The sequence below is a fragment of the Podarcis liolepis genome, assembly GCF_965112155.1.
Source record: "Podarcis liolepis genome assembly, chromosome: 2".
Taxonomy (NCBI): domain Eukaryota; kingdom Metazoa; phylum Chordata; class Lepidosauria; order Squamata; family Lacertidae; genus Podarcis; species Podarcis liolepis.
Window position 1 is genome coordinate 115,749,000 of NC_139555.1, and position 16,906 is coordinate 115,765,905.

A 16,906-nucleotide genomic window follows, 5' to 3' on the forward strand; every position below is an offset into this window, starting at 1 on the left:
CGAGCCATCTGAAGGCAATCCCGTATAGGGACATTTTAAAATGTTTTATGTTTTTATATATGTTGGAAGCTGCCCATAGTGCTAGGGCAACCTGATAAGATGTGTGAGTTATAAATAGTAAAATAATCATCATAGAACGGGATGTCCCTATCAGAAAAATGATAGAGGGTATGGAAAGATAACAGAGCCTGATCCTGGCATCTGTTGCTGGAGCTAAGTGATTGCATGAGCTGGGAACTGGACTGCCTCCTCCAGCCAGGCATTTGGGCTGCAGAGTGGCATCGTCCCAGCTTCATGAAAGGGTATTTCAGGAATATTTCCTGATGGGGATTTAGAAATCAGTGACTGAACACCTGATCACAAGGAGACTTATTAATGCAACACCCTGGATAGCTTATAAGATGCCAGATATATTCCAATGATGTAATAAATTTTGATGTGAGATACAGCTTTCTATAAAAAAGCCCCACTTATTAGAGAAGAAAACGAAGGGGTGTAGAAGGGGGAAAGTGTGTGTGTGTTTAACCATTGGAATACTGTGCACACGATTTTAAGGTAACATTACACTTTATTTCCACTTTCTCTCATTTGGGGCTTGAACCCACAACCAGGAGATTATTCATCTCACGATCTACCGACTGAGCTAGGACAGCTCAGCGATTTGTGGGCGCAGGGACACGATGGTGGCGTGTGAGACCCCTAGAGAAGGGTGCAAAGACTTGTTCCCTGCTGCTCTTCCAGGGCTAGGAATGGACCAGATCTCATAAAGGGACCCCTGACCGTTAGGTCCAGTCGCGGACGACACTGTGGTTGCGGCGCACCGGATCTCATAGGGCTAATCCATTTGCCCCGACAGCTAAGAGCGGAACCTCCAGGATCAGAAGCAGCGGGCTGCAAATTGGAGGGCAGGGGAAGCAGCAGGGCGGTCTCGCAGCCCTCGCCTTGCAAGGGGGCGCATCCAGCCTCGCAGCCTCCCAGGGCCCAACCCACAGCCAGCGAGCTCCGATGCCCAGAGAGGCAGGAAACGGGGCCAGCCAGGGGGACTCGAGAGCGGCTGCACTTTCCTGTCCCCCGCCGAGGAGAGCGGAGGAGCAGCGGCCCGTGGCCGGGCGAGTTTCCCCGGAGAGGAGCCGGATTCCGGTGCAGGGACGGAGCGAGGAGACCGAGGTGCAGGAGGCGGGGGGGGGGGGCGAGGAGGAGAGCACGTGCGCCTGGCAGGATCAGGCCCCGAGTGGAGTCAGAGGCTGCAGGGCGCCCCCCCCACCCGGGCAGGAAGGGGAAGGGGCGCAGCTGAGGGGCAGGGCATCTGCAGGAGGGCGCAGGGGCAAACATCTCTGGCTCAGGCTGGCACGGACCCTGCCGGAGACCCTAGGGAGCTGCTCCCTTCAGTCCTGAGCTCAAGGGGCAGAATGAGGGGTCCAAGGCAGCTGCTGCTTCGCGATGGACGATGCATATAGTCGCTCACGGATCAGCGGCGTACCTGGGGCTTTTGCCGCCCCTCTCCCTGTCCCTCAGCAGGGAGCCCCGTCCTCTTCCACGGTCCTCCCCACGGGGGAGAGGGAAGGGGAGGCAGGGGGGAATGGAAGAGCAGTGCAGCACGGGGGGGGTGGGTCTCTTACTGTGCAGCCCCCTGACACCCTTTGCAGGCCACTATTTCTGCCCCCCCTTCCTCTGAGAGTGCCATTGATAAACCTATCGCCCTCCCTCGTGGATTGGTCAGATCGCCTTCTAAAGCTCTCTTGTTGTTGTTGTTTAGTCGTTTAGTCGTGTCCGACTCTTCGTGACCCCCTGGACCAGAGCAAACCAGGCACTTCTGTCCTCTACTGCCTCCCGCAGTTTGATCAAACTCATGCTGGTAGCTTCAAAAACACCGTCCAACCATCTCATCCTCTGTCGTCCCTTCTCCTTGCGCCCTCCATCTTTCCCAACATCAGGGTCTTTTCCAAGGAGTCTTCTCTTCTCATGAGGTGGCCAAAGTATTGGAGCCTCAGCTTCAGGATCTGTCCTTCCAGTTAGCACTGAGGGCTGATTTCCTTAAGAATGGATATGTTTGCTCTTCTTGCAGTCCATGGGACTCTCAAGAGTCTCCTCCAGCACCATAATTCAAAAGCATCAATTTTTCGGCGATCAGCCTTCTTTATGGTCCATCTCTCACTTCCATACATCACTACTGGGAAAACCATGGCTTTAACTATACGGACCTTTGTTGGCAAGGTGATGTCTCTACTTTTTAAGATGCTGTCTACGTTTGTCATTGCTTTTCTCCCAAGAAGCAAAGGTCTTTTAATTTTGTGACTGCTGTCACCATCTGCAGTGATCATGGAGCCCAAGAAAGTAAATTCTCTTATTTCCTCCATTTCTTCCGCTTCTATTTGCCAGGAGGTGATGGGACCAGTGGCCATGATCTTCTTTTTTTTATGTTGACCTTCAGACCATATTTTCCGCTCTCCTCTTTTACCCTCAATAAAAGGCTCTTTAATTCCTCCTCACTTTCTGCTGTCAAGGTTATGTCATCTGAATATCTGAGGTTGTTGGATATTTCTTCCGGCAATCTTAATTCCGGCTTCGGATTCATCCAGCCCAGCCTTTCGCATGATGAATTCCGCATATGTTAAATAAGCAGGGAGACAATATACAGCCCTCTTAGCCACCACCATCACCGCATCTTGTGGCAATGATGTCTATCTGATTCATTTAGCAAGGAAATGGCTTCTTTTGCCTACCCCAAATCAAGGTACACTGTGCCTACACATGGAGGCTCTGTTGATCTGTCATAGCTAATAAAACAGCTAATAGATCTTTTCCCCGGAGAACGCATCTGATCTTTTCCCAAGCTATCAAAGCTGGTGACCTCTTGTGTCTGCATGTAAATATGTGAGAGAGCCTTAAGCTTGTTTCGTTAAAGGTTTTATCTTCCTCCTTCCCCAGTAATACAGCTGAGTTTTTAGATGAAGGCTGAGGGTTGAAGTGGGTGACAGTTTTGAGAATGCAGAGGAAAGGAGGATTCTTAAGAAGTGTGGCATGTGGAAATGAATTAATGATAATAAAAACATTGAAGACTGAGGAAGGCGAAATTGAAATTAGCTATTCATGTTCAGATTATTACTCCTTTCATTTCTATACTGCTTCATATTTTTAAGGAAAAAAATCTCAAAGTAATTAGAGAGAAATCTCGTTGCAGTTTGTGTCCATAGGATGTTGAGAACATTAACTCTGTAGATCCAGGAGTTCTCTCCTCCTAATAGTCCCGGATCTGATTTTTCGTTCTGATAAAGGAAGAGGAACGAAACATTTATGGGCTTAAAGCTGCATTGATTCTGGAGGCCACATTCCAGTGAGCTTTGTGGCCAATGTATGCACATGCATGCGCACACAGAAAAGAGATGCAGACCATAAAGTCACATGCACACACGCCAGAGGTGCTGCACGCACTCACCAGACATGCCATCTAGCATACATACAAGTCTTGCAAACACAATCAGCATGTTTAGACCTTCCAACCCTAGTGCTGGGGTGGAGGAGAAATAAGAGCACAAGAAGACCCTGCTGAATTAGCAGTGAGATCTGTGGAAAAAAGACCCTTCAGATTGTTCTTTAGAAATCCTCTTTAAAGAGCAGCCAGAGGGATCATTGATTTCCAGATCAGGGCTTTTACCCCATTTCAGCACTGTGCTGGTTTGTGCTGAAATTGGAGTTTAAAAGATCTCTCTAAGGGCCCTTAGGCATCTTTCTCTCCAGCACAGACAGAGATCTTCTTTTTTCCCATAAATTTATATTCATATTTGCACATATATACAGGAAAAACATAAACAAAAAATCCACCACATACCTTATACAAATTATATCCACTTCACAAATCATAAATAAAATACATAACTGAGTTAGTCTCAACTGAGCCTTGGACTTCCCTCCACTCCTTTGCTAAGTATCGAATAAATTATATAGTCGCGTACTTTTTAACTCTTTTACATAGGCCTTTCCCGCTGTTAGAGTTATTTCAACCCCGCCAGTGTCACCTGAGCTTTAGATTCCATATACATTAAATATTTCTTCCAATTGTCATGAAATTTCTGTTCATCTTGGTCCCTTAATCTTCCTGATATTCTATCAAGCTCAGCATAGTTTATCATTTTAACCTGCCACTCACTTATGTTGGGTATTACTTCTAATTTCCAATTTTGTGCTAACATAGTTCTTGCAGCTGTCGTGGCATATAGAAACAAGATCTTATCTTCTTTTTTAATTTCTTTACCGACCATTCCTAACAAAAAAGCTTCTGGCTTTTTGGGAAATGTATATTTCAGGATTTTTTAAAGTTCATTATAGACCAATTCCCAAAAGCCTCTCACTTTGCAACATGACCACCACATATGGTAGAGGTCACCTTCTACCTCTCTACATTTCCAGCATCTTTTATCCTTCAACTTATAAATCTTCGCTAATTTCACTGGTGTATGGTACCACCTGTAGATCATTTTCCACAGGTTTTCCTTTAGTGCCGTGCATGCCGTAAATCTCATATTCTTGTTCCATAGTTCCAACCACCTCTCAAAGTCGATGTTATATCCAATGTCTATCGCCCACTTAGTCATGGCCTCATTCACCTCCTCATCTTTTGTATACCACTCCAGCAAAATATCGTACATCCTTGACAGTGTTTTGTTCTTACCTTCTATAACCTCCACATTAAATTTAGATTTTTTATCTTCAAATCCTACTTTCTTTTTGTCTTCTTTTAGCAGGTCATTTACTTGGTGGTATTGCAACCACCCAGTAAATAGATTTTTGATCTCTCCATATGGTCTAAGTTTAATCCCTTGATCTGTCTTCCAAATTAGTTCTTCATAGGTGGCATTTTTCCCTTCCATATTTTTTTTTATAGTTAACACCTCTATTGGTGAAATCCACCAAGGTGTCTTCCTTTCCAATATATTTTTTCCAATATATTTTAGATCTTCATCCTATGATCAGATCAGGAGATGGAAAAGGCAGGGACTAGCAGGACACACCCTGAGGCTTGGCAAGCCATATGCAGCCAATGGACTGCCAGTTAGAATGTTTTCAGTCAAGAGAGTTTGTGACCATCAAATTTAAAATATTTTGGAGTGAGTTCTTTGATTTTGTTGGTCAATATTCCTTTTGTCAGTTTCTTGGGCTGTGCAGATACCATACATTTAAAGCATGTGGGTTCCCCCAGAGAACCACGGGATCTGTAGTTTATTGCTACAGTTCTCAACACCCCTAACAAACTGCAGCTGGCAGGATTTCTTGGGTGAAGTCATGTACTTTAAATGTTAGGTGGGTCTGTTGCAGCCTTAATCATATACAAAGATCTGTTGCTGCCTTTCCAACATGCTAGAAGTTGCAGCCAGGATCAGCATTCCCTGTCCACTGAACATGCTCAGTCCTCTCACTGGGTTGTTTTTGGATTTCCTTCCACTGCCTTGGTTCCCGCACCCCCAAATATTATTTGTACTTCCATAAACCTTGATGTTTCCTCCAGTCTTTGGATAAGTTCCCCTCGTCCCTGGGTGGAGCCGTTTGGGTGACATGATGATTGTTATTCACAGCCTGAGCATCAGAAATAGAAAGAGTAATAATATATTTCAAAAACTGGCAAATGGTTAAAAAATGTGCTTTTGTTTTTATTCTTGAGTTTTATTTTACTTTGTGTTTATTTCTTTTCCAGGAGGGTGATGTAAAAATGGAAGAGCAGGGACCCAGGAGACCCATTCAAAGGGAGAGACTGGAGTGCAAAGGAAAGAAACCTCCTGCCGGCCAAGTTGGGACCATCAGGGATCTTCTGCCTCGGGCAGATTTATGTCAGATTAAGCAGGAGCCAGAGGAGGGGCAGCCGCAGCAGCACTGGGAGGCCCAGAAGCAGGATTTCCTGAAGACGATGCAGCCCCCTCGTTCAGGGTGGGAAACCCCACAGTCTCCCAGTCCTCCCCAATCTGGGGATGGTGTCCTCTCCTTCAGGGGAGCTGCAGATGCCAGTCGGAGGCCCAGTGGGAGAGCAGGGGGGACAGACCAGACCCTGCTCCCAGACACTGAGGGGCTTCTGGGAAAGGTAAGTGCCCTCCTCTCACCTGGGTTTCCAGGACCTGGAGGTCGCAGGTCCACTGCCTCTAGACATGGAGGTTCTGTTTAGCTATGATGGTGAATATTCCTCCTCCCTGCACTTCCTCTCTAATCCACTTTAAAAAGGCTTGCTAGACCAAACTTTCTTACACATGGGAGGTTTGCGATCATGTCTCCTGATGTTGTTACTTTAATAAAGCAACCACAGGGGACTCAGAATTTCATCAGAGCAGAAGCTACGTCAGAAGAGGGGTCCTTCCACCAACCCCCGTTTTCCTCCTCTAAATTTCCTCCATTTCCCCACTGGGGTAGAAATCTTGGCACGTCTTGCAGCCTCAGCACTGCCATGTGCAGTGCAAATAGAATAACACTGGCCTACCTTGCAAGATTGTTCCAAGATTTATTAAGATAATGGCCAGGTTCAGATGACTGAATCACAGCCTGAAAAGCTGGGTTAAAAATAGGAACAGTTTTTAATGCATTGCTGCAGCAAAGTTATGCTAAAGCCTAAGTTGACCCAAGTTTAAAACAAAAAACTCTAGCCGCCGCCACAGTCTCCTGGCCCCCACAACCAGAATGCATCACTCCAGGAAGGACTCCCACCCAACCTTCAGTGAGAGAGGGCAAAAGAAAAGGACTCTGCATGGGTAGTTGCACAAATTTACCAGCTGTGGTCCTGCACTGGCAGCGAGGCTAACAAACAGGGGAGCTGGGAATGTGCTGGTCCCGTATCTCCCTGCATCTGCCTCCTGACCTAATTGTCCCACCTTACCTCATGATTGGGCCGGCCCTGATGGGGAACTGTGATGAAGCCATAACTAACAAACTTTCCATTTTGCTCAAACCAGGAAACTACGGCTGCCAGCTTTGGAATAAGCTGGGATATTAAGCTAACTTCAAACTGTGTAGGAATGAATCCACGACAGACGAGAGAGGCAGGTGTAACATGAGGCGTCTGCCAGGGCGGACCCCGTGAGCCTCTTTTATTGAATATTACAAACATTGCCACAGGTGGGCCTGTGGCTGATTGGTTGATGCATACACAAAGAAACTTGTTGCTGATTGGTTAACATAAGTACAAGGCGGGGATTACATGTGAGAGGTGGGAATTACATATGATCATTTATCACTAATAGATTAAAGGCTGAGAAACGGAGCTGGAACTAGACAGGCATGAAGCCTCCTAATTAAATTATAACAAGAGATTGATATGGCATAAAACAATTACTAATGATTGATCATAACATGAAAGAATACAATAATCAAGTTCTGTAGATGTGGTCAGCTAGGCATGAAGAGCAGGTCATGTTGTTTTCCATGAACTTAGGATGACTGAACAAGGAAGGAATGTCTTGTTGTTTGGAACAGGTTTGCACAGTGTGTGCAGAAGCAGGGAAAAGATTATAAGCAAGACTTCCCAGAATGCAAGAGAAAAGGAGCAAGGCTTCCCCATAATGCAACAGTTATGGGCAGAAGGAAAACTTCCCTTTAAAACTGTGCAGGAAACTCTGGCTGATCAGTGGCTTCGTGGTTTGACTGATCCCACTGAAAGCAGTAAAAATAGGAAGCCCTGTTGCGTTCAAAGGGGCTGTTTGGGCAGAGTCTCTGATCAGCATGCCTAGCAGGACAGGCTTAAAAAGGTAAAGGGACCCCTGACCATTAGGTCCAGTCGTGACCAACTCTGGGGTTGTGGCGCTCATCTCGCTTTACTGGCCGAGGGAGCCGGCGTACAGCTTCCGGGTCATATGGCCAGCATGACTAAGCTGCTTCTTGCGAACCAGAGCGGTGCATGGAAACGCCGTTTACCTTCCTGCCGGAGCTGTACCTATTTATCTACTTGCACTTTGACGTGCTTTCGAACTGCTAGGTTGGCAGGAGCAGGGACCAAGCAATGGGAACTCACCCCGTCTCGGGGATTTGAACTGCCAGCCTTCTCATCGGCAAGTCCTAGGCTCTGTGGTTTAACTCACAGCGCCACTCGTGTCCCAGGACAGGCTTAGGAATCTATTATTATTATTATTATTATTATTATTATTATTATTTGCATCCTGCCTATCTGACTGGGTTGCCTCAGCCCATCTAGGTAGCTTCCAACAAAATAAAAACCATCAAAAATTTCCTTGTAAAAGGCTGCCTTCGGAAGTCTTCCATTTCTTAGAAATGGCCTTCAGTTTTAAAGAATTGCCCTCTTTAAGGAATCACGTGGTGTAAACATGTATGTTGTCCTCTACGTCCAAACACACACAGACACACACATAGTAGGAGCAAGCAGTGCTTTAAAGTGCTTATCTTGCAAACTTGCCATCTAAGTTGTTTACTCCTGACCAAAGTTCCTGTTTCCCAAAAGGACAGGAGGGGGAGCAGAGGAGGAAATGGATGGGTTTGAAGGCTCTTTCTGCCTCTCTTCCCTGAGGAACAAGAGCAAAGGGTGTTTGCAGGGCAGGAGGGCAGAGGAGGAGACAGCGAGGGCAGAGGGAGCAGTGGGCGGATCCACCGCCTCTCCCAGGGGGTCCTGATGCAAGCAAGGGGCTTCCTTCTTCTCCATGCAAGGGCCACCCATGTATTCAGAGCAGTCCTTTAAAGATTAATTCTTAAGTTCTATGGGATCTACTCTCAGGACACTAATGTGCATACCGTGCCAGCCTTAGGAAGGGAGGTGGGACAGGCAGGTGAAAGAAATTGCCAAAGGTGATCGAAAATGGGTGGGGGCTCTTGGGAAGGGGGTGCCCAATTGGCACTTCTCCAGGGGCAGCAGAATGTCTTGGGCAGGAGAATCCCTGCAGGGGCTCTCAGACTCCCTTGGCTTCTTCTTCCCTCCCTCCCAGGAAGCTGCAACTTGCTCTGGATTCTGCGCTCCTCAGGAAGCTGAAGCTGCAAACCTAGCTGAGACTGAACCTGCAACCCTGGCCAGGATGGAAGGAGGAAGATGGACGGTTGACCTGGTCAGGCTGTCTCCCGCATCCCTCCCCACAACCTCTGAGCATTCCCTCCCAGGACCCTTGGAGAAATCTGGTGAGTTCCAGGGGAGAGGAGATGGGGACAGGGGTAGATGGATGGTGGAGGGAGAAAGGGGAAATGATGGAGAGGAGACAAATGGAAGGAAGTTCCTGACAGGAAGAAGGAAGGGTGAAGCCTTCTGCAAAGCAGCTCTTTGTTTCTTGAATCCTTTTCGTAAAGTACTGGGTGCAGATTTTCTTAGGTGAAATCTTAGGTGTTATTTCCACGGTGGGAATAATTGATGATAATGATGTTGCACACCAATCCTGAAGAATCGGTGAAGGGGGATGGAAATGCTTCCCATAATTATTTATAATTAATGTCTTTAAATCGTTTCTGTTACTTTTATTTGTTGTAGACAGGGACAGAGAGATACATTCCACCAGCATCAAAATACAATAAATGTAAGCACCTCCCCAGTTTGGTGGGCTTAGGGGACAAAGGACCCGTTGTCATGATACACAATTCCTGTGGCTGGAGGCTCTACACTTAGGATTGGACATATGAAGACCAACAGTGGTCAGTATTATTTACTCGGTTACTATAAAGGTAAAGGTACCCCTGCCCGTACGGGCCAGTCTTGACAGACTCTAGGGTTGTGCGCCCATCGCACTCAAGAGGCCGAGGGCCAGCGCTGTCCGGAGACACTTCCGGGTCACGTGGCCAGCAGGACAAAGCTGCATCTGGCGAGCCAGCACAGCACACGGAAACGCCGTTTACCTTCCCGCCAGTAAGCGGTCCCTATTTATCTACTTGCACCCGGGGGTGCTTTCAAACTGCTAGGTTGGCAGGCGCTGGGACCGAGCAACGGGAGTGCACCCCGCTGCGGGGATTCGAACCGCCAACCTTTCGATAGGCAACCCCTAGGTGCTGAGGCTTTTACCCACAGCGCCACTCGCGTCCCACTCGGTTACTAATGATCGCCATAAAAAAAGAAGTAAATTGTGTAAACTTGCCAATCTTTCAGACTGGGATTGTGTGTTAGAGTGAGTGGGATAATAATTTATACCACCCTGTAATTTTGTCCGTCCCTAAGTTTACATGGAGATACTATGGTACAGCCTTGGTACAAATTTCAAAATAAGTACACAAAGCCAACAAAGAGACTCAGAAGTTTATAGTGGCACCACGTATCCTGCTCAAAATTCCACTTTGTCTGACGGCAGCCCACAAAAGCTTAGGCCATATACATCTATCAGCCTTTAAGGGCTGCAAAGATGAATAAACAGAAGTGTAGTTCATCTATGGAATCTATCCTACAGGAGACAGTGACAGACAGCAACTTGGATAGCTTGAAAAAAAGGATAAGACTGACGTCTCTGCTCTGCCCTCGCAATCCTAGGCAATAACGCTTCTTAATACTAGTTTCTGGAAAGCACAGGAAGGCAGAGAAGACTCTTGTGCTCCAATCCTGCTTGCCGGTTTCCCATCGGCATCTGGTTGGCCTCTGTGAGAAGAGGATGCTGGACTAGGTGGGCCTTTGCCTGATCCAGCAGGCTCTTCTTAGGTTCCAATATAGTGCAATATTTTTAGTTACATGTAGCACTTAAGTTTTATTTATTTCACAAGGGAAATACTGTTACTTGAGCCTTAGATCATTTCTTCACTTCAGAAAGAAAAAATAGATGTGTCTAATAAGCCAGTTCCACCATAGATATGTATTATAAAACAATGGTGCTTTATTAAGTGTGAATGGAGTGATCATGTGTTGCTTCTGCCATTATATCATCTGCTTTTCAAAAAATATGGAACCTAGAGAGGACAGTGGAGAATGAGGATGTTACAATGAGAGAAGGTGCAGATTGGGATTGACAGGTGTTCAGTTCCCTTTTTGTCTTTCTTGAAAGTCTAACAGGATTCTCTTTGCCCCCAGACTCCCAAACAGGTGAGGAAGATAAAAATCAGAATTCTATGGAGCCACCTGTGAATTCATTGGGAAGAACAAAGAAACAGTTTAAATGTATGGAATGTGGGATATGCTTTTATCACAGTGGAAGTCTGAGGATACATCAACAAACTCACAAAGGAGAGAAACTATTTGAATGTATGAAGTGTGGAATGAACTTTAGTCATAGTCAAGCACTTAGAATACATCAACGAACTCACACAAGGGAGAAACCATTTGAATGTATGGAATGTGGAAAGAGCTACACTCGAAGTGGGGCACTTAGAAGACATGAACGAACTCACACGGGGGAGAAACCATTTAAATGCATGGATTGTGGAAAGAGCTTCAGTCGAAGTGATAGACTTAGAAAACATCAACGAATTCACATGAAGAAACCATTTAAATGTATTGAATGTAGAAAGAGCTTCAGTAAAGATGAAGCACTTAGAATACACCAACGAACTCACACAGGGGAGAAACCATTTGAATGTAGGGAGTGCGATAAGAGCTTCAGTCGAAGTTGGGCACTTAGATTACATCAACAGACTCACACCGGGGAGAAACCATTTGAATGTATGGATTGTGGAAAGAGCTTCAGTCGAAGCGGATATCTTAGAATACATCAACAAAGTCATACAGGGGAGAAACCATTTGAATGTATTGAATGTGGAAAAAGCTTCAGTGGAAGTCGATATCTTAGAATACATCAACGAACTCACACGGGGGAGAAACTATTTAAATGTTTGGAGTGCGGTAAGAGCTTCAGTCAAAGTGGATATCTTAGAATACATCAACGAACTCATACGGGGGAGAAACCATTTGAATGTACTGAATGTGGTAAGAGCTTCAGTGAAAGTGGACATCTTAGAAGACACCAACGAACTCACACGGGGGAGAAACTATTTAAATGTATTGAATGTGGAAAGAGCTTCAGTCGTAGTGGATCACTTAGAATACATCAACGAATACATACAGATAAACCATTTGAATGTACTGAATGTAGAAAGAGCTTCAGTCAATATGGACAACTTAGAATACATCAGCGAACACACACAGAGGAAAAACCATTTGAATGTATTGAATGTGGAAAAAGCTTCAGTAGGAATGGAACACTTAGAATACATCAACGAACTCACACGGGGGAGAAACCCTTTAAATGTATTGAATGTAGAAAGAGCTTCAGTGAAAGTGGATATCTTAGAATACATCAACGAACTCACACGGGGGAGAAACCATTTGAATGTGTGGATTGTGGAAAGAGCTTCAGTCGAAGTGGATCTCTTAGACTACATCAACGAACTCACACAGGGGAGAAACCATTTAAATGTATTGAATGTGGAAAAAGCTTCAGTGAAGGTGGGAAACTTAGAATACATCAACGAACTCACACAGGGGAGAAGCCATTTAAATGTATGGAGTGTGGAATGATCTTCAGTAAAAATGGACGCCTTAGAAGACATCAGCTAACTCATACACAATGAAAACCACAGGTGTATTTACTGTGGAAAGGGTTTCAGAGGGAGTGGAGACCTTAATATTCATTAGTAAATTCACATGGGGGAAATGATATAAATGTATAGAGTTTTCCACTCAGGGTTCACTACTTACATCAAGAAACTCATAAAGGGGGAAATCAGTTGTAAATGCATGGAATGATGTTTTAGTGTTTGTACTTAAATTTGTATACACATATATATGTATTAAAGTAATGAAGGTCACATATACTAAATGTACAAAGTAAGTGGCAACTTTTTGCTAGATAAACAGGGAGAGAGTGTGAATCTGCAATGCTCAAGGTGTGTGTTGAATCTGTTGAGTTTTCAGGTCCGCCTTTCACTGCCCAAATGATGGGCTGCCCTTGTCTTGTAGGTCAGCATTCCAGGCGCTCATTACTTGAACTTTGCATAATCTATTGAAGAGCTTTTTACTGATAGCATTTTCCAGCTGAATGAAAAGGTCTCTGTGTTAAATGTTCATTTGGGATTGCTTTTAAAACTCATCTCCTTTTTTCTATGCTCTTGTGTACCTGCTTGGAGCTGTTTTTATTAAATATTTTCTGCATTGGCTTTTGACCTGTGGAAGGTGACCAGTGAGGGTGTGGTTTTCTTAGTTCACAGAAATGTTTTAAAGGAATGTGTGAAAGAATTAGGGCTAGGGGAGATGAGTGAAAGGGACTGAGGAGTGAAGTGAAGATGGCTGTCAAGTCTCTGGACAGAGGTCCGCAACCTAAGGCCCACGGGCTGGTTCCGGCCCAAATGGGTTCTGGATCCGGCCCGCGGATGGTCCAGAAATTGCCTCATGGTTCTGATTCATATAGTTCAGGCTGCACCACTTTATTCTCTCTCTTCCTGATGGCGGCACACCTCCATCCCTTCTCCTGGCTTCTGGCTTCTCCCCGCCCTGCGGAGGAAGGGGGCTAGACTTTGACTGGTGCGGGCAGCATTGTTTCCCTCTGATTGGTTGCAGATTTCTTTCCTCCTCCCTCCCTCCTCCTCAAGCCGAGAGGAAAGGGCCTGGGCTTTGTTTGTGCCAGCATGGTTGCTCGACAGCCGCCATTTAAGGCAGCCCCTCTCCTGCCCTCAACTGGCTCACTGCTCCTGCCGCCGCAGCGAGTGGTTCCGTTCTGAGACACCCTCCCAGGTGTATGAAGCCTTGTTTCCCTGTTTTTAACTCTGCTACCGAAACCGTCTTCCCCCTCCAGGACGGGAGAGCGGAGAACACGCATCTTGCAGAAGGAACCGCTCGCTGCATTCGGTAGTGGAGTTAAAAACAGGGAATCAAGGCTTCGCACACCCCAGAACCCTGGGAGGGTCTCTCAGAACGGAACAGATATGCTACGGCGCAGAACTGAGACGTTCGGAACTTTATTATTGGTTTTTGGTGCAATCTTTGGATCGTGTAGTAACAGAGAGAGAGAGACGCATGCACCCTCTTGCCTTCCCTCACGTTGTGCACTGCCCTCAACCTCAACTTTCCCTCTTGGTCAGGCTGCCGAGAGGGAGGGGAGGGTGGGCTTCTGCTGGGCCAGAGCCGCTTCTCTTCTGGGCGACACCCCCCTCCACACACCCTCCCTTTTCTGTTCTGAGCGGCTGTGTTGCAGGGCCCCCAGGTATCATATAAAGACCCTCTATTTACAGCAAGAGCTGGTGAGTTGGCTGTGCAGCGGTATTTTGAAAACTACTTGTGGTTTTGCCTGATCTTGGTGTCAGATTCCTTCTTTTTACAGAGCAATTGACTCCCTCTGGGGAAGATCCCTGGGAGACCCCATGTGCTTGTGGCATCATTGCTACAGAGTTCTTGTGTACATGGTTGTGTTATAGGAATTCTAAGGTCATATATATATAGATATATAGATATATATATCTCATATGTTCATAACTTTACAAGGCAAACACATACATAAACGAAGTGTCTGAAATAGTACAGGTGAGCAATCCTGAAACAGATGGTTTTGCAGTGAATAGGGCAGGAGGGGCCAAAGGTTATCTGGTAATTAAGGTGCCTGGTCGAGGCAAATGTAAGATATATGGCTACTTGTCTGCCATTTATGGATAGAAGGAAATATAGCTCTTTGCCTCCCATAAAAGGTAATAGGAAATGGGTGTATCCTTTATGATTGGTTCTAGCAAACAGCCAATAGGAATTTCAACCAGGCTGATTGGACAGAGACAGCCAAAGGAGGAGCAAGGGGGCTGGGCTGAGGGAATATAAGTGCTGGCCATCAGGGCTGGAAGGGCAGAGCTTTGGTAACCATATACCACTGTGTCTCTCGTTTATTTGTCTGACAAATAAATTATTATTTTAATTTCTCTATTGCTGCGTTGAATATTTCATTCCAGCTAAGCGTTAACCACAAGCAGGGTGCTACAATAGGAATTCTAAGGTCATATATATAGATATATAGATATATATATCTCATATGTTCATAAATTTACAAGGCAAACACATACATAAGTACATAAACGAAGTGTCTGAAATAGTACAGGTGAGCAATCCTGAAACCATTTTGTCTCTTGCAAGTTGACTTCAAATGTTTCTCTGCAAGGAGGAAGGAAATGGGAAAGCCTCCCCATTGTCTCTTTGCTCACAAATCCTGTCTTAAGAGCATATCTGTGTATGAAAAGGGTGAGCCTGTGACCTGGATTCAGGAACTAAAGTATTAACCATCACCAAAAATGGCCAGGATGCCCAGGTAAAAGCAATCAGTGACCATTATCAGGTATCCTGGCAGACAGGTTTTCTGCTGTAGACCACCCATTCTGTGATGTATGTATGATGTTTTGGGGGGTGGTCTTGAGCTACAGAGGAGGCAATTTTCAAATGTCTATATAACAGCTTGCACACCATTGTTCTAGGTTCCTCTCCTCCCTCCCTGCATGTGGGGAGTGGGGGACCCTGTTACAACAGTTTGATAAAGATCATGCTTGCTAGCTGCTTTGCTTCTCAATATTCTCTGGCTGGCCTGTTATTATTATTATTATTATTATTATTATTATTATTATTATTAATATATTATTACGGTCAGAGACCAGCTTGCTACTTAAGGACTCTATATGGGCTTTTAGATACTCCATAAGGGAGTATCCATAAGGGAAAGGGAGCAGTATTTTTAGTATAACAGCTGCATACAGCTATTACTGGACAGAGCCAATCGTCTTCCACCCCCCGTGCAATTATGGTGCTTAAAAAAAAGTGGGGCTTCATTCCGCGAGTACTCAAACATCCACAACATTCCCCAACTGTTCAAAGTATGGCACTTACTATAACAATTCCATGGTGAGTACCTGCACCTTTATTGCTTTAAAAGCAAGCACTGAAAAAAGGGGTTGCTTTTAAAATTTATTGCTTTATTTTTCATGACAGAAAATGAAGCAATGAACTCCACCTCTGTACTTACAAATTAAAATTGCCCTCCACTTTCTCTCAGTACTTCCCACGAAGAATATTTATTTCACATCCATAGTGTACATTCAGCACGTATTGAAAGTTCATGGTTCCCCCAAAAAGATTCATGGGAGGGGTTGCATGTGAGGAATTATTTGGCAGTTAGTTAGTCTGTCCGGCAGCTGCTGCTGCTGCAAGTCCCTGTTCAATGTTCCTTTTTTAAAAATATTTTTTATTAACCGGCCAATCAAATCAAATTAAATCACATCACATAAATTCCGAATTACAAAGCCGAATTTTAAATTTTGTTGGGGGGACCCATATTTCAAGATCTGAAGGGAGATTCTGATCATCTTCTTGCTACTGCGTTAATGTCCAAATCAGTCCAAATCAATCCAAACAGAGTTCATAATTCTATCCAGTCTTATCTTTCTGTTTCCACATCACATCTTGTTCATATATTTTCTCTTTTTTCTTTATGATCTCTTCTGATAGTCTCCTTAAGCCGATAAACACCAATAATAATCCTGTGTGAATTTTTCCGTGTTCTTCCAATCGTCAAATTGAGATGGTTTCCATATATCATCGCCTTCATAGATAACATCGCTCTTTCCATCATTAATCTCGCAAAACTGTCACTCTTAAGTCCCACTGAGGAGTTTCACCCACAATATAAAAACAGCTCTATTTCTCCTCTCAGACTTAAGTCCTCCGACAGAACTTCCCAATATGGCGACGGCATTTTTAACTGCATCATTCCAAAGCTCTTATACATTCCACGCTCTTCTTAAAACATGCTTTGGTTCGAAAGTTTATCTCCACACAGCCTTAAATCCACAGCTTAAGTCCTTAAAATGACATTTCTGACTCGTGAGGGGAGGGGATTCTTGTTTAATCACATAAGGAAAGAAAGGAAAGTTTTTTCTCCCTCCCCCATCAGTCATTTGCCATACTGAGTCTTGGCGTATCTTCTCATGATTTCTCTTTTTCCTCCGACTCGTCTTATTTTATCAGAGATCTCTTCTGTTAGCAGTCTTTACTCCCCCTTCTTCCTTG

At 45.0% G+C, this 16,906-nt stretch overlaps 4 protein-coding genes across 7 annotated transcripts in view; all 4 read left to right on the forward strand.

The window, feature by feature from the left end:
- The window catches only part of LOC310701289 (uncharacterized protein), a 229,835-nt gene extending 214,422 nt beyond the window's left edge, over positions 1-15,413 (forward strand). The window contains exon 6 of the mRNA XM_083491957.1: positions 12,901-15,413. The gene's annotated coding sequence lies outside the window, so the exon portion shown is untranslated. The remainder of the gene's footprint in view (positions 1-12,900) is intronic.
- LOC310701075 (uncharacterized protein) overlaps positions 1-16,906 on the forward strand; it is an 89,421-nt gene that overhangs the window by 20,747 nt on the left and 51,768 nt on the right. Inside the window, exon 1 of one of the 3 annotated variants that reach the window (XM_083491275.1) lies at positions 4,908-5,105. The exons of the other annotated variants lie outside the window; for them this stretch is intronic. The gene's annotated coding sequence lies outside the window, so the exon portion shown is untranslated. Of the gene's footprint in view, positions 1-4,907; positions 5,106-16,906 lie in introns of those variants that run through there. 3 annotated transcript variants of the gene reach the window in all.
- LOC310701536 (uncharacterized protein) lies at positions 8,798-12,761 on the forward strand. Of its 2 annotated transcripts, XM_083492571.1 has the most exons (3): positions 8,798-9,093; positions 9,437-9,597; positions 10,952-12,761. In XM_083492571.1, exons 2-3 carry the CDS (start codon positions 9,582-9,584, stop codon positions 12,445-12,447), a joined length of 1,512 nt encoding a protein of 503 aa, XP_083348697.1. In that variant the 5' UTR covers positions 8,798-9,093; positions 9,437-9,581; the 3' UTR covers positions 12,448-12,761. The 2 variants fall into 2 exon arrangements, with proteins under 2 accessions (XP_083348697.1, XP_083348696.1); XM_083492570.1 differs by lacking the exon at positions 9,437-9,597 and having other exon boundaries at positions 8,931-9,093.
- The window catches only part of LOC310701640 (uncharacterized protein), a 32,958-nt gene continuing 25,195 nt past the window's right edge, over positions 9,144-16,906 (forward strand). The window contains exon 1 of the mRNA XM_083492858.1: positions 9,144-9,399. The gene's annotated coding sequence lies outside the window, so the exon portion shown is untranslated. The remainder of the gene's footprint in view (positions 9,400-16,906) is intronic.

Bases quoted from the DNA above. Each gene is read 5' to 3' on its own strand.
- LOC310701536 (XM_083492570.1), top strand. From the start codon at position 8,994: ATGGAAGGAGGAAGATGGACGGTTGACCTGGTCAGGCTGTCTCCCGCA. The intron at 9,094-10,951 runs GTGAGTTCCAGG...CTTTGCCCCCAG, and splicing joins AGGACCCTTGGAGAAATCTG to ACTCCCAAACAGGTGAGGAA.